General features: G+C 48.8%; 1 protein-coding gene across 3 annotated transcripts in view; it reads right to left on the bottom strand.

Moving 5' to 3' along the window:
• The window catches only part of LOC140426573 (eIF-2-alpha kinase GCN2-like), a 130,208-nt gene that overhangs the window by 68,740 nt on the left and 35,447 nt on the right, over positions 1-26,021 (bottom strand). For all 3 annotated transcript variants that reach the window (XR_011948234.1, XM_072511509.1, XM_072511511.1), the window contains exons 8-14: positions 25,401-25,502; positions 23,823-23,892; positions 23,237-23,328; positions 13,684-13,782; positions 13,350-13,427; positions 4,824-5,069; positions 4,108-4,192 (exon numbers count right to left, since the gene is read on the bottom strand). Coding sequence is in view for 2 of the 3 variants with exons in the window: in XM_072511509.1 (XP_072367610.1) it covers positions 4,108-4,192; positions 4,824-5,069; positions 13,350-13,427; positions 13,684-13,782; positions 23,237-23,328; positions 23,823-23,892; positions 25,401-25,502 (772 nt within the window). In the remaining variant the exon portion in view is untranslated. The remainder of the gene's footprint in view (positions 1-4,107; positions 4,193-4,823; positions 5,070-13,349; positions 13,428-13,683; positions 13,783-23,236; positions 23,329-23,822; positions 23,893-25,400; positions 25,503-26,021) is intronic.

Raw genomic sequence — 26,021 nt, 5'->3', positions numbered from 1 at the left:
GCGACTCACGGGGGCCGCCATCTTAGCCAGCCTCCCCCACGCGGCCGGCCACGTGCGATCCATGGGGGCCGCCATCTTGGAAGCCATTTTCCTCACCGCCCGACACGCTCGACGAATGGGGGCCGCCATCTGCTACGCCGCTCAACATGTGCAACCAACAAGAGCAGCCATCGTGGAAACGCCCCAGCGCCTCCGACCACGCCAGCTACCCGCAACTCAGCGCGGTCACTCTGGACCAGTCGCGATTCAAACACCTCCGGAGTTCCATGATGGCTGTCCGGGTAAACGGGTACGAAACGCCTTGCCTCTTCGACTCCGGGAGCACAGAGAGCTTCATTCATCCAGACATGGTAAGACGGTGCTCGCTCCCAATTTTCCCGGCGCACCAAACTATCTCCCTCGCCTCTGGGTCGCACTCGATGCAAATCCGAGGGTGCACTACCGCAACCCTAGCAATACAGGGCGCTGAGTATGCCAATTTTAAATTATACGTACTCCCAGACCTCTGCGCTCCTTTCCTATTGGGACTAGATTTCCAATGCAACCTCAGGAGCCTAACCCTGAAATTCGGGAGCCCCTACCCCCACTCACCGTATGTAGCCTCGCGACCTTAAAGGTCGACCCTCCCCCACTCTTCGCAAACCACATCGCCGACTGCAAACCAGTCGCCACCAGAAGCAGGCGGTATAGCATACAGGACAGGACTTTCATCAGGTACGAGGTCCAGCGACTCTTGTGGGAGGGAGTCATCGAGGCCAGCAATAGCCCCTGGAGAGCTCAGGTGGTGGTCGTCAAGACCGGGGAAAAGAACCGGATGGTTGTAGATTACAGCCAAACCATAAACCGGTACACGCAACTCGATGCGTATCCCCTTCCCCGGATTGCAGACATGGTGAACCAGATCGCACACTACCGGGTGTTCTCAGATCATAGATCATAGAATTTACAGTGCAGAAGGAGGCCATTCGGCCCAACGGGTCTGCACCGGCTCTTGGAAAGAGGACCCTACCCAAGGTCCCCTCTCCACGGTGGATCTGAAGTCTGCATACCACCAGCTCACAATCCGCCCGGTGGACCGCCACTACACGGCTTTTGAGGCAGACGGTCGGCTTTTCCACTTCCTCCGGGTCCCCTTTGGCGTCACGAACGGGGTCTCGGTGTTCCAAAGTACAATGGACCGAATGGTGGACCAGTACGGGCTGCGGGCCACATTTCCGTACTTGGACAATGTCACCATCTGCGGCCATGATCAGCAGGACCACGATGCCAACCTCCACAGATTTCTCCAAACCGCCCAAACCCTTAACCGTTTTCCGCACAACCAGACTAGCGATCCTCGGCTACGTTGTGGAAAACGGGATTCTAGGACCCGACCCCGACCATATGCACCCACTCCTGCAACTCCCCCTCCCCCACTGCCCCAAAGCCCTGAAAAGGGTTCTTTTCTTTTCATATTATGCCCAGTGGGTCCCCAACTATGCGGACAAAGCCCGCCCACTAATCAAGGCCACCATCTTCCCACTGGCGGCTGAGGCCCGCCAGGCCTTCAGCTGCATCAAGGCGGACATCGCCAAAGCCGCGATGCGCGCGGTGGACGAGTCCGTCCCCTTCCAGGTGGAGAGCGACGCATCAGAGGTCGCTCTCGCCGCTACCCTCAATCAAGCAGGCAGACCAGTAGCGTTTTTCTCGCGCACCCTCACCACCTCCGAAATTCGGCACTCCTCAGTCGAAAAGGAGGCCCAATCCATCATGAAAGCCGTACGGCACTGGAGGCACTACCTCGCTGGTAGGAGGTTTACCCTCGTCACCAACCAACGATCGGTAGCCTTTATGTTTGATAATATCCAGCGGGGCAAAATCAAGAACAATAAGGTCTTGAGGTAGAGGATCGAACTCTCCACCTATAATTTCGATATAGTATATCGTCCTGGGAAGCTCAACGAACCCCCAGATGCCCTGTCCCGCGGCACATGCGCCAGCTTGCAAGATGACAGACTACATGCTATCCACGATGACCTCTGCCACCCAGGGGTCACCCGGCTTATCCACTACATCAAGGCCCGCAACCTGCCCTACCTCCACCGAGGAGGTCAGAGCTATGACCAGGGACTGCCAAATCTATGCGGAGTGTAAGCCGCACTTCTATCGACCAGATAAGGCCCACCTGGTGAAGGCATCCCGGCCCTTTTGAGCGCCTCAGTATCGATTTCAAAGGGCCCCTCCCATCCAACAACTGCAATACATATTTTCTCAACATTATTGATGAGTTCTCCCGCTTCCCCTTTGCAATCCCTTGCCCCGACATGACCACGGCCACCGCCATTACTACATAGTGTCTTCACCCTGTTTGGTTTCCCCAATTATGTCCACAGTGACCGGGGCACGTCGTTCATGCGCGACGAACTGCGTCAGTATCTGCCCAGCAAGGGCATCACCTCGAGCAGGACTACCAGTTATAACCCCAGGGGAAACGGGCAGGTGGAGAGGGAGAACGCGACGGTCTGGAAGACCGTCCTACTGACCCTACGGTCTAGGAATCTCCCAGTTTCTCACTGGCAGGAGGTCCTCCCCGATGCGCTTCACTCCATTAGGTCCCTACTTTGCACGGCCACAAACAAGACCCCTCATGACTGCCTATTCGCTTTCCCCAGGAGGTCCACCTCAGGGGCGTCGCTTCCATCCTGGCTGAAGACACCGGGGCCCGTCCTACTCAGAAAACACGTCAGGAGCCATAAGTCCGACCCCCTGGTAGAGAGGGTCCAGCTCCTACACTCCAACCCCCAGTACGCTTATATCGAACACCCCGATGTTCGACAGGATATGGTCTCCCTCCAGGACCTGGCACCCGCCGGTTCCACCACCACCACCGCCACTCCACCCTATCCCACCCAACCTACCATGACCAGCACCCCGGCCACTATATGGCTCTCGTACCTCCTCCCGCCCGCCATCCTCCCCTTCACCGATCCACAGGAATGAAGCTCCAGAAGAGACGCTTCCGGAGTCCACGTCTGTACCCGCACCGGCGCCCTCACTACCGATGCCAGCACGGACGAGTTTGACACCCGGGCCAGCAACAACGCCAGAGCTTCAGCGATCACAGCACACAATCCGTGTGCCGGACCGGCTGAACATATGAACCCGTCACCCCCGCCGGACTTCATTTCTTTAACAGGGGGTGAATGTATTATATTAATAATCCACCATTTGTATCTGTGCTATGCTATTGTCCTTGTGGGCTCCACCTATGGGCCATTGTTTGGCATTATCCATAAGGTAACATGTTGGGGCCTTTATGGGCTCCGCCCATGGCTCCTCCCCTTGAAAGGAGGTATAAAGGGCAGTCGGCCTGTAGGCGGCTCTCAGTGTTAGATCAGTCGCAGGCAGGCACTGTTCTAGTTGATTAAAGCCACAGTTTATTTCTACTCTTGTCTTGAGTGAATTGATGGTCACATCACTCCACTCATAACTCAGATCTCTAAGCCTATTGTAATAACTAAGGACCTGTATTTTGGGTATCAATCTAGTGGCCCTCCTCTGAACTTTTCCCAGAGCTCCAACCATGTGAGGCAATCAAGACTGGATAAAGTATTATGAAATCAGCTCTAATCAAGGTTTTATATCACAGTATTGTCATTTTGTATTCAATCATCCCGGTCATATATTCTCCCTGTTTGCTTTTTATGTTTCTTAATTTTTAATTTACGACCACTTCTTTCCAAGAGCTGAGCTTTCAGACTGAGCAGCAAGCACTGACAGACTCGGTTGTCACAATCAACTGAACACTGCCTTTACTCATTATTGATTCTGCATGGATGAAAGGCACACCACAAACGTACAAAATGAAGGTCAATGTCTTCATGAATAAGTGCTCGGTAAACTTTCCTTCTTTGCATTTAGACAATGTGAGGACATAAATTGCGTCTAAATGCTCTGGGTTGAGTCACACACAGTCATTGTTAACAAGAATAATGTGCTGCTCTCCTCTCATCTGAAACCACTCCCCACCAACCAACACCGCCTGTCCAAAAAAAAAAGGTTTGCCAAACACTTTGGCCAAAGATGCTGCACGTTTAACTGGAACAGTACCTGTATAAAACCACATACCATGCTTTTGAAATATCCGCCTAAATTCTTTTTCAACTTTTTGCCATAATCTGGATGACGATATGGTAAAGGCCAGGTCCATGATCTGAAGCGAGAAATAGGGCACAAGCATAAATATTTCTACTCTGAATTCCACCCTACCAACAAATCTCACTGCTGCATTCCTTACAGAAGCTCACCCATTGCAAGGAAATGTGTCAATATTATGATTTCAGGCAGTTTTATCTGTTTTAATATGCAAATTAAGGGCATTCACTGGTGGTATTACAATAGCTGGGGTTTATCATCAATTTCAAGAGGAGGGTAATTTTAACCTAATTCGACAGGCAGGAACCCACTGGATTGGGCAGAATGCTGGATTACACCCCGCTTGATATTAACTTCAATGGAGAGTAAAATCAGGCTGGATATAAAACTTGCTTTGCACCAGAATTCTGTTGGCTTCCTGAAGGCCGAGTAGGTTAGAACTGACGCATAATGAAAGCTCTCAACCAAACTGTTTAGACTCTCATCTTTTAAAATATATTAAACAAAAATGCATTACATGCAAAGGGAAGGAAATGGGATTAGATAGCTGCAGATAAAGAGTTAGCATCAACCCAGGCATGACAAATCAAATGCCCTTCTTCTGTACTGTAATTTCTCTAATTCGCAAGATATAAACATTTCTTCACTTTTGTATTGTTAACATTCCTTGCTTAAGTTACTGAAGATACCTCACGAGGCGCACGATAGTGAGCAGATTCTTGATCCTCGGTGACCTTTCCAACAAGCCGTTCAAAAATCAACTTAATGGTTTCTCGGTGTGTGTCTTTATCGGGTGATGAGAGGGTTTGATTCAGTATTTCTTCCAGCCTCCTCCTCTCCTCAGGTAGTAGGCCCATATCCTTGCTGTGAAGGATCTCTTCAGCACTAGGCCTCTGCCGGGGATCATCCTGCAACAAGTCTCGACACGTCTGCAGCTTTAAAAGATAAACACGTTTGGCACTGGTACTTAACCTGTACTACAAGGTACACTGAAAACTCGCATCGAGGGGTGACAGTGTTCAAAATCTATTTTTAAATACTTTTATTGAAGAATTTTATTTTATAACAAACAAATACTCAAATGAACTTCTGATTATTGCAAAAGATCCCTGACGCAACACCATCTATCCTAACCCAGTTTCATACCAAGTCCATCCCCTCCTACAAAGATGATCCTACTGGACTGACCAGCTCCACCCCCCCCCCCCCCCCCCCCCCCCCCCCCCCCCCCCCACCCTGGGACCGCTGACAGTAACCAGTTCCTTAAAAAAGATAATAAACAGCTGTCACCTTGAGTAAAACTCATCCACCGACCCCCTCATGGCATATTTGATTGTCTCCAGCTGCAGAAATTCCACCAGGTCTCCGAACCAAGCCAAAATATTAGGCAGCGCCAAGGACCTCTACCCGCGCAAGACTCGCCTCCGGACTATTAGAGAGGCGATGGCAAGACATCTGCCTTCTTCACCTCTGCACCACTGGCAAGTCCGAGACACTTAGAAATGGCGACCATCGGGCACTGCTCTACGTTAACACCCAGAATCCCTGACATCGTTTCAAAAAAAGGAGATCCAAAAATCAACAAGCAAAACATGTGCGTGTGGTTCGCCAGACCCCTAGAACACCGCTCACACCTATCCTCCACCTGAGAAGAAACCACTCACATGCACCCTGGTCAAGTGTAACCTATGCACCACCCTCAACCGTATCAAACTTTACCTTGCACATGAGGTGAAGTTGACCCTATTAAGAGCCTCACTCCACACCCGACCCCCCACACCCCCGACCAAACTCAGCTCGTCCTTCCACTTCCTCCTTACTTCTTCCAACGAAGCCTATTCCGTCGTCAACGTCTGCTCATAAATGTCTGAGATCTTTGCCTCCCCAACTCAGCCAAAGACAGGACCCTATCCATAAGTGAAGGCGCCAGCACCAGGGGAAACGAAGGAGGCTCCTTACGTACAAATCTCGCACCTGCAAGTATCTAAATACATTCCCCGTCGGGAGTTGAAACTTCTCTAAAATCTATTCTAGTCCAGCAAACCCACCCTTCAGAAACATATCCTTAAACTTTTCCAAACCCTCCCTCTCCCATGCCCTGATCTTTGAATCTAGATCAGAGGGCACAAACCTATGGTTCCCGCAAATCAGCAGCAACAGCGACATCGAGCCTGATTCAAAATTCTGCCTAAATTGATTCCAAATTCTCAAGGAAGATATTACCACTGGGCTCGATGAAAATCTTACAGGAGAGGAGTTGTAACAAGAGCCCTCAGACTTGATCCTGTACAAGGGGCCTCCACCATCCACCCTCCTATACAGTCCGGATCCTTAAACCACTCCGCACATCATCAATATTTGTCAACCAGTAATAACTCATTCGATTAAGTAGTGCCAACACTCCCTCTGACCGTCTATCCCTTCGCAAAAATGCCCTATGATCCCGCCCAGACAATGGTAGATATTAACTTATTGACACCAACAAAAAAAGCCTTAGAGAGATACTGGAACAAAAACAAAATATTCATCCTCACTGTCTGTACTCTTCCTGCCAAGGTCAAAAGAAGGTCATCCCACCTCTTCAAATCACCCCATCCAACGAACTGTGCAAGTCTATGGAGTGAGACCTAATCATGGGCCACCTGTATTGCCAGATACAGGAAACTCTTCCTGGCCACTGGAAAAAATTCACCCCAGTTTAGCTTATACCCTGAAAATGAACCAAACTTCCTGAGCACCTCCATTATCTCCCCACACTGGAGTGAGGGTCCATAATGTATAATAACAAATTGCCCACATATGGAAACACCCAATACTCCCTCCCTCCCCACTCTACCCCCCTGCACTTAGGAGACTGAAGTAAACAGCAAAGGGGAATCCGAGGAGTTCCTAAGAAAGACATTTATTCAGCATAACAGCAGTGTGTACACAGGACTCGGTTACACATCTCGGGGTCCTCACTCCTTCCTGTCAGCTGCTACAGCAGCTGACCTGTTATACTAATGCTGGTTAACTTATAAGCCAATCAGCACTAAGGAACAATCACCCCAGCTAGATGAATCCCATGCAAGGTTATAACAAAGACGATCTCAGCGCAATGGCCAGCGGCTCAATTGCTAAACAACAACGGTGGACGCTCCTGCCTCGTGCCCCTTTTTCACCTGAAAGTACCCCGAGCTCAGGACATTGGTACAGACACTCACAGTGGGGGCACTGTACAAAGCCTAACCCAAAATTTAAATTGTGGTCCAAAAGCAAATACCTCCACTCAACCCCACCAAATGCTTTTTCCGTGTCCATCAAAATAATCACCTCTGGATCGGCCACTGAGGAGGGCGACAGCACCACATTCAAGAGTCTCCTTATGTAGGCCATCAGCTGCGGACCCTTAACAAATACTGCCTGCGTTGCCAAAACTTTAAATTCAGCATTTAACAGAGAAATAGGTCGGTGCAACCCACACTCCCCGGGATCCATGTCATTTTTCAAGATCAAGGAGATCGATCCCTGCACCAACGTGGCTGGCAACACCCCTGGGACAGAGAGTCATTGAACAAAACCAGCAGAAGCGGAACCAGCAGCCCAGCAAACTGTTTATGAAATTCGATAGGGAATCCGTCCGGACCCGGTGCTTTATCCGTCTGCATTAAACAAATATATTTCATGATCTCCTCCTGTCCAATTGGCGTCTCCAGCTCCTTCCTTCTTTCCTGTTCCACCTCTGGGAAGGTCAACCCATCCAAAAACTGTAGCATTGTCGAATTCGCCTTCGGAGGTTCAGACTTGTATAGCACACTGTAAAAGGTCTCAAACACCTCATTGATCTTCTCTGGGCCAGAAACCTTCTCCCCATACTCCGTTTTCACAATCGCCGAGAATCTTGCCCCCCTAACCCCAAGGAGTAAAGACGCGGCCACCACAAAGAAATCAATCCGGGAGTAAACCCAATGAACATGGGAAAAAAAGAAAACTCCTTATCACTCAGATGCCCAAATTTCAAGGGGTCTTCCTGCCCCCCTCATCTGTTCCATGAACACCAACAGCTCCTTTGCCATCCCCGATGCAGCGAAGGACTTGGGATTCAACCTGTCCAGCCTACGGCCCAGAACACAATTGAAGTCCTCCCCCATAATTAATTGATGCGAGTCGAGATCGGGAATAGAAGCCAGCACCTTCTTAATGAATTCCATGTCATCCCAGTTCGGTGCATACATGTTAACTAAAACCCACGACATGTTCGCTAACACCCCACTATTATATATCTCCCTCCCGAGTCAGCCATAATGTTAACCACAGAAATAAACACCCTTGCTAATCAACACCATGGTCCCCCATATCTGATCCGGCAGGGCCTCAACCTGGGCCAGCTCGAGATCCACCAGGATGGCCGCCATCATCCCCATCAAGCCTGTTGAAAAACAAAGGAATCTGCACAGTCAGCAAACTACTCCTCCCTGCCCCTGAACGCCTCCTCCTCCCCATCAAAACAAACACAATAAACCTAAGCTCATTACCTAACAAAACAAAAGAAAACCCCACCCATAAGTCCCCAGCTGCAGCCATCTCTCCCACTCTGCTCCTGTTAAGCAGCTGAACTGCTACCAGGGTGACCCCCACCTAGGGTAAAAATCAAAGTCTTTCAAGTCTTCAGCGGCAGGGTAGCACAGTGGTTAGCATGTTCTCCCCGTGTCTGCGTGGGTTTCCTCCGGGTCCTCCCAGAGTCCAAAGATGTGCAGGTTAGGTGGATTGGCCATGCTAAATTGCCCATGGTATCCAAAAAGGTTAGATGGAGTTACTGGGTTACGGGGATAGGGTGGAGGCGTGGGCTTAAGTAGGATGCTCTTTCTAAGGGCCAGTGCAGACCTGATCAGTCGAATGGCCTCCTTCTGCACTGTAAATTCTATGATTCTATGAAACAATGGATCAACAAACAGACTCCCAACCCATACCCAACTTTAATATTAATCCTTATATGAAGAAATCAGAGAACTACACCCAAATTCCCTCCCGTAAACTGTTCCAACAAAACAGTAAAGAACCCCCAAATTCACCCAAATACAACCCCCACCAACAACCTCCCCCACTTTATAACTATCCCACACTAAAATACAAATATAAAAGAACTCAAGAATGACCAAGCAAACAGAACCATAGTCCTCAAACACTTCAGTCCCCCCCCATCCCTGTTTCTTAACAAAGTCATTCACTTCCTCCAGGGTGGCGAAATAGTCGTCTCTGGGCACGATATACCAGCCACGTTCCGCCGGAACCGGGGGCAAGACACAGCAGGTAGATTAGGGAAAAGGCCTCCCTCGAGATTCCTGACGGCAGTTATGCCTCGTGAGATCTAACCAGATCTCGCTGGTGTCACCTGGGCACCTTGGCACTGCCAGCCTCGCGGGGTGCGTTCCCCGCTGGGCCACTAAAAACAAAAAGAGTGCCATTAGATAGCAATGTTGTTCCCAGGGCGATATGCACTGGGAACGGTGCTATCCCGCCCAGAATGGACTTTTTTCTTTTTTAAGTTAGATCGTGCACTCTGTCTCTTGAAGGTGATCCGGAGATGAGTCGGGTACATCATCCCAAAATGCAAGTACCGTCTTGGCCTTCGTAAACACTGCAAGACTTCTTGCCAACTCTGTCCCAAAGCCTGATATATTCTGATGGGATGGCCCTCCCATCTACACTCTCAATTGTCTTTCGCCAATCTCAGGACCCGCTCCTTATCCAGGTACCGATGAAACCGGACTATGGTCACAGGTGGAGGCTCCCCCGATCTGGGCTTCTGACTCTGCGACTGATGAGCCTGGTCCAACTCTGATGTGATCAAGAAGACCCCCCTCCCCACCAACTTTCCAAACATCTTCGAAACGTAATCAGTGGCGCTTGTTTCTTCCAGGTCCTCAGACAGACCAACAATTCTTAAATCCTGCTGTCTGGAGAGATGCTCCAGGTCATCGACCTTTACCTTTAATGCCTTCCGCTCCTTCGACAGCAGTGCCATATCTGCCTCCAAAGAGATAATCAGATCGCTGTGATCAGTGAGCGCCTCCTCCACATTCTTAATTGTTGCCCCTGGACCTCCACCCACTGATCCAACCGGTCTATGGTCACACAAATAGTTGCCTCTGATCATTATCACAGTTCAGTTTGTGGGATCTTGTGGTATGCAAATTAGCTTCCATGTTTCCTACACAATAGTGATTATTACACTTCAAAAGTACACTATTAACTTTGGGACCTCCTCAGGTTGTGAAAGCTCTCACATAAATACAGGATCTTTCTTTTCATAATACACTCCAGGTTAAAATAATTGTTTCACTTCAAAATTACAACTGGCTATAGTTGTAACATATAGCAATCTAGTCCAAGAATTGCTACTGCACCATACAGCTTGGAACCATTAAAAACAATGGAGGGTGAGCCATGCAGAGAACCAAGTGAAAAATTGAATCTAATATTTTCTATGAACTGTTATTTATATGAATATGCCACCCAAATTAATTTCTAATAGCTTCAAAATTCAGCTACTTTAAAGCCATTATTGGAGTAATAAAACAAAGTTCCAGGAACGCACAGTGACTGGGGGATCAATCACCCAAAATCCCAGCTTCTGAATTGGCGATGCTGGCCGCAATCAGGAACTTGTCCAGCTCCCTTCTGCATGCTTGTTGTGATTCCACGCTTATTGAACACAACCAGCAACATATTCCAGTGGCCACAATCATGTGAAAAGAAGTACCCCTCTCCACCCTCTACTGACATTCTCAGGACCTCCCTAGCCCAACTTTGTCAAATAGCCTAGCCACGTATCCTTTAGTTACTTTAAAAACCCAAATCAAATCTCCTCAAAGTTGATGATTTTCCAGAGTAAAAGCCCAAATCTCTCCAACCTTATCATGGTAACTAAGTACATCGGAACTACGCGTCAGTCGAGTGTGCTTCTGTATCACCTGAGGGGTGAACAAATCTGGACACGGTATTTAAATCAGGCCTATCCATGGGCTTATGAGAACAACAAAATGTTCCGTTGTTTTGCATACAATTGTCCCTGGTAGTACGTTCACAACCTCAAAGGGCTGAAAGTATTGCCCATGGACATTCAGAGATTAATATACCAGAATACCAAAGCTCTTTGCCTGCTTAGCAGCTCTAAGTTCAGAACTCCTACCAACACTAAGTGACATCTGTTAGATGTGTGCCTGAACCTGCTTGTTATCTATTACACTCATCTAACATCCGAACATTCATATAAACCTTTGGCCATCCACAAAGTTGCAGACAGTTCCCCCAATGTCTTCATCCAGGTCACTAACCTGGATTATGATGATCTGTTCGAGGGCTATTCCATTTAGCACAGTGGTAGGGCCACCCAACATGAAGTACAGTATCCTTAATGTGAAGATGGACTGTGCGGTGATGATTCCACCTGAAACTGTTGTGGACTGATGCATCTCCAGCAGGCAGATTGTCGAGGATGAGTTCAAATATGCTTTTCTCTCTTGGTTCCCTCACGATCTGCCGCAGATCCAGTCAAGCAGCTATGTTCTTTTGGACTCCACCAGGTCGGTCTGTGGTGATTCCAATCAGCCACTCTTAATGATGTACATTGAAGGCCCCCTCTCAGAGGACATTCTGCACCATTGCCACCCTAAGTGGTGGTGAAACATGGGAGGTATACTGATTCATCAGCTGAGGGGAGGGCACAATATGTGGTAATCAGCAAGAGGCTTCCTTCCCAAAGTTTGACTTGATGCCATGAGACGAGATGGGGTCCGGTGTCTCTGCTTAGGACTCCCAGGACAACTCCTTCCTGACTGTATACCACTGTGTTTCCACCCCTGCTGTGACTGCCCTGTTGGTGGTACCTGGGACGTTGTGTGTAAGATAAAATTCCATGAGTATGACGACATCAGGCTCTTGCGGACTAGTCTGTGAGACAGCTCTCCCAATTTTGGCACAAGCCACCAGATGTTAATAAGGAGGAATTAACTGGATCGGCAGCGCCTATGGCATTGAGGAGCCGGGTTCGATCCCGGCCCTGGGTCACTGTCTGTGTGGAGTTTGCACGATCTCCCCGTGTCTGTGTTGGCTTCACCCCCACAATCCAAAGATGTGCACGGTAAATTGATTGGCCACGCTATATTGCCCCTTAATTGGAAAAAAATAATTGGGTACTCTAAATATATATATTTTTTAAATGGGTCGACAGGGCTGGGTGTGCCGTTGTGGTTTCCAGTGCCTAAGTCGATGTCAGGTGGGCCACCCTGTTCCATTTCTTTGTGTAGACTTCGTAGAGGTTTGATACAAAGGGCATTTATGAGTCAACCACATTGCTGTGGTTCTGGAGTCACATAAGGGGGAGACCAGGTAAGGATGGCAGATTTTCTTCCCGAAAGTACAATAGTGAACAAATGGATTTTTTAGACATTCAACAATGGTTTCATGGTTGTCATTAGATGTTCAATTCCAGATATTTTAATTGAATTCAAATTCCATCGTCTGCCCTGGCGGGATTTGAATCCGGGACCCCAGCCCATTACCTTGGGTCACTCGATTACAAGTCCAGCGACAATACCACTATACCACCACTTCCAGAGTATGAAGAGGGAAGGGTTGGGTGTGGGAGAGGGGATTGGGTACTAATATGGTTAGGTTGAATGGGTCAGGTCTCAGAGGGTGTGGGGGTGAGAGACAGGCCATGGGGAAAGGTGAGAAGTCCTGTACAGGTTGGAGGAATCCTATGACGGGTTGAGGAGTGGGAATACCAAGGGCGCGAGGGTGCTGGTTAGTCCGGGGGGGGGGGTGGTCAAGATCGGGGAGGAGTCACATGGGGTGCATTGGTCTGAATCTTTACAATAGTTAGCAGAAGTGAAAAGGGGTTTTAATTCTTATTTTTTCTGGGTAATTGTTGGTAAACCTGTTGGTTTTCCTCTGAACTTTGCGATTTAAATATTACCTTTGGATGGTTACCAGTGTAGGGCAATTGCCCAGAGGAAGTTTGCGCTTCTGGGCAATTGCTGTACAAATCCTTTCTTGAGGAGCTCCATGAGGGATTCCCCAGTGCATCTTTGGGGTAACCCCTCAATCTGACGCTGGGGAGCTGATAAGTTACAGTTCAATGCCTCAACTAAAAGACTGCAAAGTTGCATCATTCACTCACTTTAAAGAGAACCTGTTACTCAAGCTGAACTATAAATGCCTCAGTAACTCACCAAGCTCATGAATTCTGGTTGCAAAAGGAAGGCTTTTTTTTTGTCAACGTAAAGTTCGTTTATGTAACGTGGAGCATTCTGCAAAATAACAGAGACATTAAAAGCATGTTTTTCAAAATGAAGTCTGGAATTTAAACAAAAGATTTTGTTCACTTTAGTTGCTACAGCTATACATTAAAAAACACCACAGCTTCTAAACTTACACAATGCACCATAAAAGATTATTTGAATCCACAAAGGCAAATGGTATAAGGGAAGGCCAGTGCCTTTCCAACAGTGATGAACAAAAGTAAACATATTTTATATAGAAGAATCATGGAGTAAAAATTCTTACACATTGTCGAATCCGGTCCCTCCATTTCTGACGTTCCTGGACTGTACACTGAAACAGCATGTCAAGGATTACCATTCCAAAACTGTACATATCAGCTTTCTGCAGGAAGGAAGCATACATTATACTTACACTAAGCCCCCTCAGTCATCTCAGTTTAAAGTTCAAAGTAATATTAATGTCAATAACAAGCATGAGAAGATGATAGAATCCTACTAATTCAGGTCACCCAGTCCTGGCAGTGAAAGGGCAGGATCGGAGCACAGCGAGCTTTGTGCTTACCCAGGTCATGCAGGCTCACCAATCCTGCCAGATCCAGTAATGCTGGCCTGAATGAACTTTAAAAATCTCTAGCCACGACCCTATTATACATGCTTCAGCTGTCTGCCTTTTCCTATTGTACATCCAAATTTTTACCTTATAAAACTTGTAAGAGACAGTGCCTCGTTGCATTGCTGTCCAACATAAATCTCCTCTTGCTAACCACTCTGCAGACCCATATTACAATCTCAGATCAGACCCCAACAGTGGCTAGGATACTGGATCGAGACCCCAATATTTTAATTTCGTAAGACTGTGAGGAAAGGATACCTCACTCCAGGAGTGATTGCACGAATAAATAGAGATCTGGGGCGAAATTCTCCCGAAATGGCGCGATGGCCGCTGACTGGCGCCCAAAACGGAGCCAATCAGATGGGCATCGCACATCCCCAAAGGTGCGGAATGCTCCGCATCTTTGTGGGCCGAGCCCCAACATTGAGGGGCTAGGCCGGCGCCGGAGGAATTTCCGCCCCGCCAGCTGGTGGAAACGGCCTTTGTTGCCCCGCCAGCTGGTGCGGAAATGACATCCCTGGGCGGCGCATGCGCGGGAGCGTCAGCGGCCGCTGACAGTTTCCCACGCATGCGCAGTGGAGGGAGTCTCTTCCGCCTCCGCCATGGTGGAGACTGTGGCGGAGGCGGAAGGGAAAGAGTGCCCCCAGGGCACAGGGCCGTCCGCGGATCGGTGGGCCCCAAATCACGGGCCAGGGCACTGTGGGGGCACCCCCCGGGGCCAGATCGCCCCGCGCCCCCCCCAGGACCCCGGAGCCCGCCCACGCCGCCTTGTCCCGCTGTTCAAAAGGTGGTTTAATCCACGCTGGCGGGACAGGCAATTTATCGGCGGGACTTCGGCCCATCCGGGCCGGAGAATCGAGCGGGGGGGGCCCGCCAACCGGCGCGGCGCGATTCCCGTCCCCGCCGAATCTCCGGTGCCGGAGACTTCGGCAACCGGCGGGGGCGGGATTCACGCCAGCCCCCGGCGATTCTCCGACCCGGCGGGGGGTCGGAGAATGACGCCCCTGGTCTTTTAAAACAAACTTAATTACTAACAGTATTAAAATCTTTAAAATCACACCCAAAAATAGTTTACAATTACCCCATAAACAATACTACTCTTTACAGTGAACACAATATCCTTAACTGCAATCTTTGTTTCCATTTAAATAATAAGAAAACAAACCATCTCCGCTCTCAATCCACCTGAAATATCAAAGTCACAGAGAAATATTTGCTTTACAAAGTTATTCTTTGAGAAAGAGATATGTTGACACTGCTTTACAGAAAAGATTGATTCCTGTCAGAAATCCAACTGTATGTCTTCAAATGCTGTTTCCACTGGCTTGTTTCAGCTCCCTCTTGTTCTCAAACAAGTCTGAACTGTTTTGAATGTTGTTAAGTCTTTTAACTAACCTAGGATGAGAGCAGAACTGCCTCACTTCTGGGCACAGCTTCATTCAGCCAGATCAGAACAGAACTGAAAATACTTTCTCTAAAGGACTGATGAACTATACTCTGACAAGCCCTACTCTTCAAGGGATCCACTTGATTCCAGCTGCCTCTGCATGTCATATGCCTCCTTCTTCCTTTTGACCATGGCCTCAATATCCCAAGTCACCCAGGGTTCCCTTCTTCTACCAGCCTTACTCTTCACTCTAAGAGGAATGTGCTCACCCTGAACTCTAGTTAACTCACTTTTGAAAGACTCCTACTTACCAGCTGTCCCCTTGCCTGTAAACAAGCTCCCCCAATCAACTTTTGAAAGTTCCTGCCTAATACCATCGAAATTGGCCTAGCCTCAATTTAGAATTTTAACTTTTGGGCCAGAACTATCATTCTCCATAGCTATCATAAAACTAATGGAATTTGGTCACTGGTCCCAAAGTGATCCCTCACTAACACTTCCGTCACCTGCCCTTACTTATATTCCCCAAGAGGAGGTCAAGATTTGCCCCCTCTCTAGTTGGGCTATCCACATATTGAATGAGGAATTCTTCCTGAATACACTCAACAAATTTCTCTCAATCCAAACCCCTAGTGCTCTGGCTGTCCCAGTTAATTTTGGGAAAAAGAACCCTGCTATTACCACCCTATTTATCCGACAGCTATCTCTAATCTCCTGACATATTTGTTTTTCGATTTCCCGCTGACTATTTGGGAGCCTATAGTACAGTCCTATCAAAGTGATCTCACCCTTCTTATTTTTAAGTTCTACCCATATAGACTCAGTGGGCGAACCCTTGGATATAACCTCTCTCTGTCGTGCCGTGATACTGTCCCTAATTAAAAATGCAACTCCCCCTCCTCTTACCTCCTGTTCTATCTTTCCCATAGCATCTGTACCCCGGAACATTGAGCTGCCAGTCCTGCCCCTTCTTTAGTCGCGTTTCATAAATTAGCTAGAATATCCCAGTCCCATGTACCTATCCATGCCCTGAGTTCATCTGCCTTGCCCCCACACCTCCCACCTGATCTACTCACAAATCCACCCAGTGCGGTGCATGGTTTGAGACTCCAATCACCCAGTCCTCAGTCAGACACCCCCACCAGCAACGCTTTGTCCACCACAAAAAAGTCAATCTGGGAGTACACCCTGTGCATATGGGATAAATACGAAAATTCCTTCGCCCTCGGCCTCCCAAATCTCCACAGGTCCACCTCCCCCTTCACAAACCCCTTAAGCTCCTTCGCCACCACCGACACCTTGGACAACCTCAGGCTCGACCGGTCCAAGCTTGGCTCAATGACCGTGTTAAAATCCGCTCCCTGGAGAAGCATGGTGGCACAGTGGTTAGCACTGCTGCCTCACGGCACTGAGGTCCCAGGTTCAATCCCGGCTCTGGGTCACTGTCCATGTGGAGTTTGCACATTCTCCCCGTGTTTGCATGGGTTTCGCCCCACAACCTAAAAAATGTGCAGGGTAGGTGGATTGACGAGCTAAATTGCCCCTTAATTGGAAAAGATTAATTGGATGCTCTAAATTCTAAAAAAAAATCCACACCCATGATCAACCGGTGCGAGTCCAGATTAGGAATCTTCCCCAGCACCCACCTCATAAACTCCACATCATCCAAATTTGGGGCATAAACATTTACCAGGACCATCAGCATCCCCTCCAGCTTCCCACTAATCATCACAATCCGAATCTACTACAATGTTCCCCACCACGAATGCCACCCGCTTATTCAGCAGCACCGCCGCCCCTCTCGTCATGCCCAGTCCCGAATGCAACACCTGCCCTTCCCATCCTTTCTTCAGCCTTGTCTGCTTCCCTATGTTTAACTGCGTCTCTTGTGGAAAAGCCACGTCCGCCTTCAGACTCCTCAGATGCGTGAACACAAGCGACAGTTTGACCGGTCCACTCAGCCCCCTTACGTTCCACATGACCAGCCTGGCTTGGGGACTCCCTGCCCCCCACCCCTGCCAATCGACCATATTGCTTTTTGGGCCCGCCACCGGCCCGTGTCACGCGACCCTCCAGGCCCACCCTCTGATGTCCACCATCATCACTCGTTTTCCAACTGCGCCACAACAACCACACCCTTGTCAGCAACCCCCTCCCCGAAACAAAACAGCAGCCCCATCCCCCTCACCTGTACCAACCACCTGATCACCCTCCACTGTGCTCCCGTTAACTAGCCCGCCCAGCTAGCATGGCAGCCCCCACTCCAAACCTCCTACGCTAACCCCCAATTCCCCTCCCGCCACCCACACTCCCTAAAGAAACAAAGAAACAGAAAAAAGGTGCACTCACCCTTGATGCTCCCCAAGCACCCCGTCACCAAACCCAACCAAACATTTCAAGGGAGAGAAAGTTTCACAAGAACAACCAAAAGAAAACACCTCCTCATACCTCCTCCAACATTGTGTCGTCCTTCTCCTGCCAGTCCATTGTCCCTCAAAAACTCCATTGCCTCCTCTGGCATACCAAAATAGTGTTCTCGATTCTGGAAAGTCACCCAGAGGCGGGTGGATACAGCACTCCAAACTTCGCCCCCTTCTTGTAGAGGGCAGCCTTGACCCGATTAAACCCGGCCCTCCTCTTCGCCAATTCTGCACCCAGGTCTTGATACACCCGCAGTTCCCGTCCCAGGTGCACCTCCTCGTCTGCCTCGCCCACCAAAGAATCTTTTCTTTGTCCAAGAAGCGGTGCAACTGCACCACCATCGGCCTTGGCGGCTCACCCACCTGTGGCCTCCTCATCAATGCCCTGTGCGCTTGGTCGACCTCCAGAGGCCGGGCAAAGGCACCCGCCCCCATCAGCTTCTTCAACATTTTGGCCACATACGTGCCGGCATCTGCTCCTTCCATGCCTTTGGGCATTCCCAGGATCCTCAAATTGTGCCTTCTGGAGCGGTTCTCCAGATCATCCATCTTCTCCTTCAATCTCTTTTGGGTCTCCCACATCACCCCCACCTCATCCACCAATGAGGCGAGCTCATGCTCCCCCACTGCTTCCTTCACTTTCTGGATCACCTGGCCTTGGGACTTCAGCCTCTGCTCGACTATGTCAATCTCTGCTTTGAGCAGCTCCACCACCTTGGCCAGGTCCTCCAAGGCCCCCCTTCTCTGTCGCCTGAACTTATCATTTAAAAGGTCCACCAGCTGCTTCGTTGACCACTGGGCATCAGAACAGGCCCTTTGACCTCCGCCAGCTTAACCTATGGTGCACCTCGAAGACTCACCTGCTCCAACAACTCCCTTATTCTCAACCCACTCCTAGTTCGTGGATCCATCCACCAACCACACCAGGGGATTTACAGCTTCTCCATCCACAAATTTCACCCCAAAAAAGGACTGAAAAATTCCACCTTGAGCGGGAGCTACCAAATGCATGACCTCTCACTCCATGACCGCCACCGGAAACAAGAGGAAATTTATGTTAGACAGAAATACAACGAGGCGCTACCTTTGACAAGTTTTATAAGATAAAAATGTGGATATATAATAGGAAAAGGCAGACAACTGAAGCATCTATGATAGGGTCACGGCTAGAGGTTTTATAAAATTCATTTATGGGATGTGGACGTCGCTGGTTAGGCCAACATTTATTGCCCATCCCTAGCTGCCCTTCAGAAGGTGGTGGTGAGTTGCCTTCTTGAACCGCTGAAGTCCTTGAGGTGTAGGTACACTCACTGTGCTGTTAGGGTGCAAGTTCCAGGATGTTGCTCCAGTGACAGTGAAAGAGCAGCGATATATTTCCAAGTCAGGGTGGTGAGTGACTTGGAGGGAACCTCCAGGTGGTGGGGTTCCAAGGTTTCTGCTGCTCTTGTCCTTCTAGGTGGTAGTGGTCATGGGTTTGGAAGGTGTTGTATAGGAACCTTGGTGAGTTACCGCAGTGCATCTTGTAGATGGTACCCACGACTGCCACTGTTTGGCGGTGGTGGAGGGTTTGAATGTTTGTGGAAGGGGGAGCAATCAAGCGGGCTGCTTTGTCCTGGATGGTGTCGAACTTCTTGAGTATTGTTGGAGCTGCATTCATCGAGGCAAGTGGAGAGTATTCCATTATACTCCTGACTTGTGCCTTGTAGATGGTGGATAGGCTTGGGGGGGAGGGGGGGGTCAGGGGTTGAGTTACTCGCTGTAGGATTCCTAGCCTTTGACCTGCCCTGATAGCCACAGTATTAATATGGCTAATCCATTTCAATATCTCATCAATGGTAACCCCCAGGATGTTGATTGTGGGGGATTCAGTGATGGTAATGCCAATGAATGTCAAGGAGCGATGGTTAGATCCTCTCTTGTAGGAGATGGTCATTGCCTGGCACTTGTGGCATGAATCTAACTTGCCACTTGTCAACCCAAGCTGGCTATTATCCAGGACTTGTTACATTTGGACATGGACTGCTTCATGATCTGAGGAGTCGCGAATGGTGCTGAACATTAGTCATCCGCAAACCTCCCCACTTCTGACCTTGTGATGGAAGGGAGGTCATTGCGAAGCAGCTGAAGATGGTTGGGCCTCGGACACTACCCTGAGTAACTCCTGCAGTGATACCCTGGAACTGAGACGATTGACCTCCAACCACCACAACCATCTTCCTTTGTGCCGGGGTGACTCCAACCAGTGGAGAGTTTTCCCGTTGATTCCCACTGACTCCAGTTTAGCTGGGGCTCCTTGATGCCATACTCGGTCAAATATTGCCTTGATATAAAGGACAGTCACTCTCACCTCACCTCTGGCATTCAGCTCTTCTGCCCATATTTGAACCAAGGCTGTAATGAGGTCAGGAGCTGAGTGATTCTGGTGGAACCCAAACTGAGCGTCTGTGAGCAGGTTATTGCTGAGTAAGTGCCACTTGATAGCACTATTAATGACTCCTTCCATCACTTAGTTGATGATGGAGAGTAGACTGATAGGGCGGCAATTGGCTGGGTTGCATTTGTTCTGGTTTCTGGTGTACAGGAGACACCTGGGCAATTTTCCACAATGCCGGGTAAAAATAAAATGAAATGCAAATCGCTTATTGTCACAAGTAGGCTTCAGTGAAGTTACTGTGAACAGCCCCTAGTCGCCACATTCCGGCGCCTGTTCGGGGAGGCTGGTACGGGAATTGAACCCGTGCTGCTAGCCTTGTTCTGCTTTACAAGCCAGCTGTTTAGCCCACTGTGCTAAACCAGCCTCTAGATGCCAGTGTTGTGGCTGCCCTGGAACAGCTTGGCTAGGGTAGTCTTCAGTACTATTGCCGGAATATTGTCATTAAAAGATTGGTACAACTTTGAAACCTCGGGCAGTTTTAAACCAACTCCTCTGGCAGGAAACTGGTGGAATCATATCAGCTGTCAATTTAACAGCCTGCCTGATTTTCTCATGAATAAAATGGGAATGTAAAATCTGGCAAGGTGTAAAACAGGGGTTGCAGATAAATTAAGGGCAATTTTCTATAAGGCACATGAGCCTAAAATTACCCTGCTCCCTGCCTAATCAAAAACATGTCGGGAAAAATTGATGGAAAAATTTCTAAGTTCACTTGTGGTGGGTTTTGCAGGGAGTTTCCTGCCGGCTCTGCCCTTCCCCCTCCCCCTCCGCTATCAAACGACACTCCGGAAAGATTTGTGTGGTAGCGAGTGAGAATTGCTCCGAGTATTCCGGCGCGCGGCCTATCGAGGCCGGCAAAGCAATTCAATGCTAATTGGTCAACTTAACAAGGCCTCATGGGCGTCCTGCCGCAAATGAAGGCTCGCCGGCTGATTCGCCGGGACTGCGCTCGCCAACACCCCCCCCCCACCGTAACAAGGTAGAGCAGCACTTAAGCTGCACTTGCTCAGCCAACGCTAACACGCTCGCAATAATAGCGCCGAGGAGACCGGCCGCAAGATTCGAGGATGCTGGCCTGAGGAGGCTGCTAGACATCGTGGGGGCCAGGAGGGATGCCCTGTTGCCCTGATGGTTCCGGAGAGTGAGCCACAAGGCAGCCAGTGTTGCCTGGAATGAGGTGGCGGGAGCTGTCAGCTCAGGGAGTGTGACCAGGAGGACTGGCCTCCATTGCAGTAAGAAGGTCATTGACCTACACCGGGCAGCACGAGTGAATAGATACCAACCCCCCCCCCCCCCCCCCTGCCACCCCCGCTGCCACCCCCAAGGGAGCATCCACCCCCCCAACTCCTCATACAACCCCAACCCTTCCCCCTTCAAACCCCCACCACTCCCTCCACACCCCTTCATGCCCCCCCCACTCACCACTGTGAACCATGCATGTGCCAGTGATGCCCTCCCTGTGTCTTCTCAGGAAAAGCTCCCACATATTCATTGGGAGGGCGCCCAGGCTGACGGAAGGGTGCCTGACTTAAGAATCCTCACCTCTTTTGAGGAGCGTGTCCTGGAGATGACTGGGGTGGCCAAGGAGAGATCGGTCACCCACGCGGAGGCTGGCGGATGCCGTAGAGGTGAGGAACCACCAGGTTCCACTTGGAGGCCTGTCAAACGTGAGTTGTTATTGCCTTACTGACTGACCCATCCCTCCCACTGACCACATGTCCATTCTCCCGCAGGTCCTCCAGCCGACAGCGCTGGCCCATCCCGGGCGGCACCTTCTCCTGACTTAGAGGAGAACATCTCGGAGGTGAGCTCCGAGGATGCCACCGTAATAGTCGCGCCACAGCTGTTATCCCCATCCTTCACCAATGCAGATACACACACCTCGGTGGGAAATGTTAGGCTTCTGGGGCACAATCTGGTGAGCACCACAGGTTGGTGCAGGAAACCCCAGGCAAGGTAACAGGCAGAGGTCTACTGGATCTCAGGACCCAGCTGGGTACCAGCCTGATGTCATGCCTATGTACAGAGGTACTCAAAGCTGACTGAGAGGATAGGATGAAACCCGTCCACCCACGAGGATCCACTTGGAATGTGTGAAGTACTCACTTAACCACGATTGACAATTCCCTATCAGCAATAGCCTTCAGAGGCCTCGGCAGTCGGTGGGGGTTATGGATGGTCGGTGGGGCAGATGGGCAGGGACAAAGGTTGCCCCCTGAATGGGTACACATGATCCAGGGGTTGGAATGGTGGTGCCGCACGCAGTTGCCCGCCCATGATAGCGCACCCCTGCGGAGGGTCCCCCACCTCCAGCCGAGCAGGAGGGTGGCAGTCCCAGCACTCCCAAGCTCTTTGTCTGGAGAAAAGATGGTTACTCACTTCCTCGGCTCCCCACAGAAGCTCTTCCGCCAGGTTCATGTTTTTCAAAAGGAGCACTAATCGACGCTTGTGCAAGCACTTGCTGGAGAGGCTGCTGAATGACAGGAGGCCGTTGGATACGGGATGGCTCCCATTAATTGTATGGAGATTAGACTTAAGAGGTGATCATTGGTTTCTCGTCTTGCTATGGCAAGATCCCGATTTGGCAGTGCCAAGGTGTCAGTTGGGCAGCGCCAAGGTGCTCAAGTTCCAGGGGGAGGGCCAGGGAGCCACTACACTATCCCTTGCTATCCAGGGGCCTCCAATGGCCAGGAAACCCTCCGGGTGCCATTCGATGCCGATGCCTAGCAGGACTTGAGTATACCCAATGAGGCGTAAAGGCTGCGGGGAAGCCCGTGGGAGGCCTCTCCTGGCACATTGCAATCTCGCTCAAGCGCAGCGCAGCCAGCAGATCACGCCCATAGAGCTCAGAAAGCTGAACTAATAGAGTTTTTAAATTGACCCATTAAGATTGGGCTTTCAACTTCAGCCTCACTGTGACATTTGCAACCGAACGTATCTATGAAGCAATGCAGATTGAGCATTCATTTAGAAAGTACATACCGAGTCATACGTGGTCTTGTGGTGGCTTGTTCTGACCTCTGGAGCCTGGTATCCATAAGTTCCAATATTTGCTGTGAGTTTCATAATGTCTGCTGAAGAAGGCAACATTGTTAAGGGTTAAAATTAGGTAGAGCTTGGGTTTGGGAAAAACATACAAATGATACACGTTTGGACAATGTGGTATCTAAAATATCTTTTAAATTGCAATAAATTGAGTGTGATTCATGAAACATGCTACAAAAAGCTTTTCAATCCAAGTGTTGCAACTTTTAATCCTTAAATAAAGCTTGATATGTTCTTTGTAGCATACAAGTCAAAACAAAATGTAACTATTTTATACAGCACTAGAAGTCTTTTCCCTTGTCTATTGGAGACAAGTGACAACTGATTTCCACTACAAAATGCACAGCAATGGCTTATACACCAGACTTTACAGCATTCATCAAAGTGAAGTTTCTAGAAAATAAATTAGTGCCCTTTGGTGCACATATCTATGACTATAATTCTCCAGAGATTTTTTCTTGCACACAATCTTTGGAAGCTAGTTATTTTGGCAAACAAATGGACAGCAAAATAATTTACACACCACCATCACTCAGCTCCACTTGATCATCCATTTTGTTCTTACAGGTGAAAGCTTTGTTTTCTGTGCATACCTGAAGTGTGGAGCACAATACATTCTAATCAGCAATCACGTCCATGCAGAAAGAAAATAGCACTGGAATAAGCAAGCCTCTCTTTCATTGAACTTCACTTGTGTTCTCCAGACATCTGCTTGTCATAGAACAGTTCAGTGGTAAAGGTTTACTTGATTAAACTGCAGATTGTGTACTTTTGTATTATTTAGAGGATGGACTCTTCTCTGAGTGACTCAAAACATCTGAAGATTGTGGAGTGCGATACCTCAATACTACAGCACCAGTGTAACATTGACCATACTCCTAACAAGGATAAAAGTAGGCAGTTCAATTGCATTGCTTAACCGCATCAGAGTTTAAAGACAGAGTCGTTTTTTTAATGTATTTGTTCACAGGATGAGGGCATCGCTGGCTAGGCCAGCATTCGTTACCCATCCCATTGCCCTTGAAAGGTAGTGGTGAACTGCTTTCTTGAATCGTTGCAGTCCATGTGGTGTAGACACCCGCAGTACTGTTAGGGTGCTCAAGGAATTTGACCCAGCGACAGTGAAGGAACGACAATATAGGTCCAAGTCAGGATGGTGTGTGGCTCACAGGTCAAATGCTGCCTTGTTGTCAAGGGCAGTCACTCTCACCTCACCTCTGGAATTCAGGTCTTTGTCCATGTTTGGACCAAGGCTGCACTGAGATCTGGAGCGGAGTGTCTCTGGCGGAACCCAAACTAAGCATTGTGAACCAGGTTATTGTTAAGTAAGTGGAGCTTGATAACACTGTTGACATCACCTTCCATCACTTTCAAAAGAAGGCTGATGGAGCAGTAATTGGCTAGGTTGGATTTGCCCTGGTTTTGTGGACAAGACATAGCTGGATAAATTTCCACATTGCCAGGTAAATGTCAGTGCTGTAGCTGTACTGGAACAGCTTGGCTAGGGGCACGGCTAGTTCTGGAGCATAAGTCTTCAGTACTACTGCCGGAATACTGAAAGGGCCCATACCCTTTGCAGTATGCAGTGCCTTCAGCTGTTTCTTGATACCACATGGAGTAAATTGAACTGGCTGAAGACAGACATCTGCAATGCCGAAGACTTAACGAGTTCTTTCTAACAAGTGAAAGCTGAATTACAAGACAAAAGATAACTCAGTTCTATTAAATTTGAGTTCCTAAAAACATACGATAGAGCAGCGCAATGTTTGACTTTTACACCAACTGATGTGTTTCATAGTCACCTTTCCAATAGTTTGCTCAAGCAATGCCAAATTGTATTGATGAGCGGTTGTTGTTTATATGGTTTGTCTTGTAGGCCAGTAAACAGCAACACATTGAGGCAAGAGCCGCAGTGAAACAACATTATTAGTGAACTATGGCTCAATAAAGATGCTTATAGTTGAAAGGCTGTACGCTTAATTATAACAGCAAAATATAATTACGTTTCCACAATCTCTAAAAAGAACGCATCAGAAGTCACGTCAACTAAGTGGAAAAGGAGAAATCCTATTAAATATATCGAAACACCAATACACATTACCTGAGATATACAGAATCTGGACAAACCAAAATCTCCAATTTTCACACTTCCATCTTGGTCAATAAATATGTTTCCAGGCTTCAGGTCTCGATGTATAATATCCTTTTGAGATTAAAAAAAACCTGTTTGTTTAATTCAGAATATTACTGAATGTGCTGTTTATTCTCCCAATAGAAGCTCACTCTATCACAGTAGGGGCCACATGCAGCCCGTCTGGGTTCTGGATGCGGCCCCTGAGATATTTTGTGGACCACTGCCTAAGCACAGGGTTGCCACATGCCATCGATTTCCATCCAAGTAGTTTTTTTCCTACCGGTACGACTGAAGTGATACGCACATAAAGCAACAGCAAATGAAATAAGGTGCATTCTGATTGCACACAAGGGGCTGGATTCTCCGGTCCGCCAGCCACGTTTTTCTCCGATTCTCACTTTCGCTTGTCAATGGGACTTCCCATTGAAACCACCCCACTCTGCCGCAAAACCCACTGGTGGGTATGCACTGCCAGCAGGAAAACTGAATCCCGACGACCGGAGAACCAACATCGACTGGAGAGCCGTACACTCCCTCTGCATCCAAAGTGTAAATATTTCTTTTGTTTTTACCATTTGAAGTTGATGA

This window comes from Scyliorhinus torazame, chromosome 7 (genome assembly GCF_047496885.1).
Source record: "Scyliorhinus torazame isolate Kashiwa2021f chromosome 7, sScyTor2.1, whole genome shotgun sequence".
Lineage (NCBI taxonomy): Eukaryota > Metazoa > Chordata > Chondrichthyes > Carcharhiniformes > Scyliorhinidae > Scyliorhinus > Scyliorhinus torazame.
The sequence above is the reverse complement of the archived record's forward strand: the minus strand, read 5'-3'. Positions and strand labels throughout refer to the sequence as shown.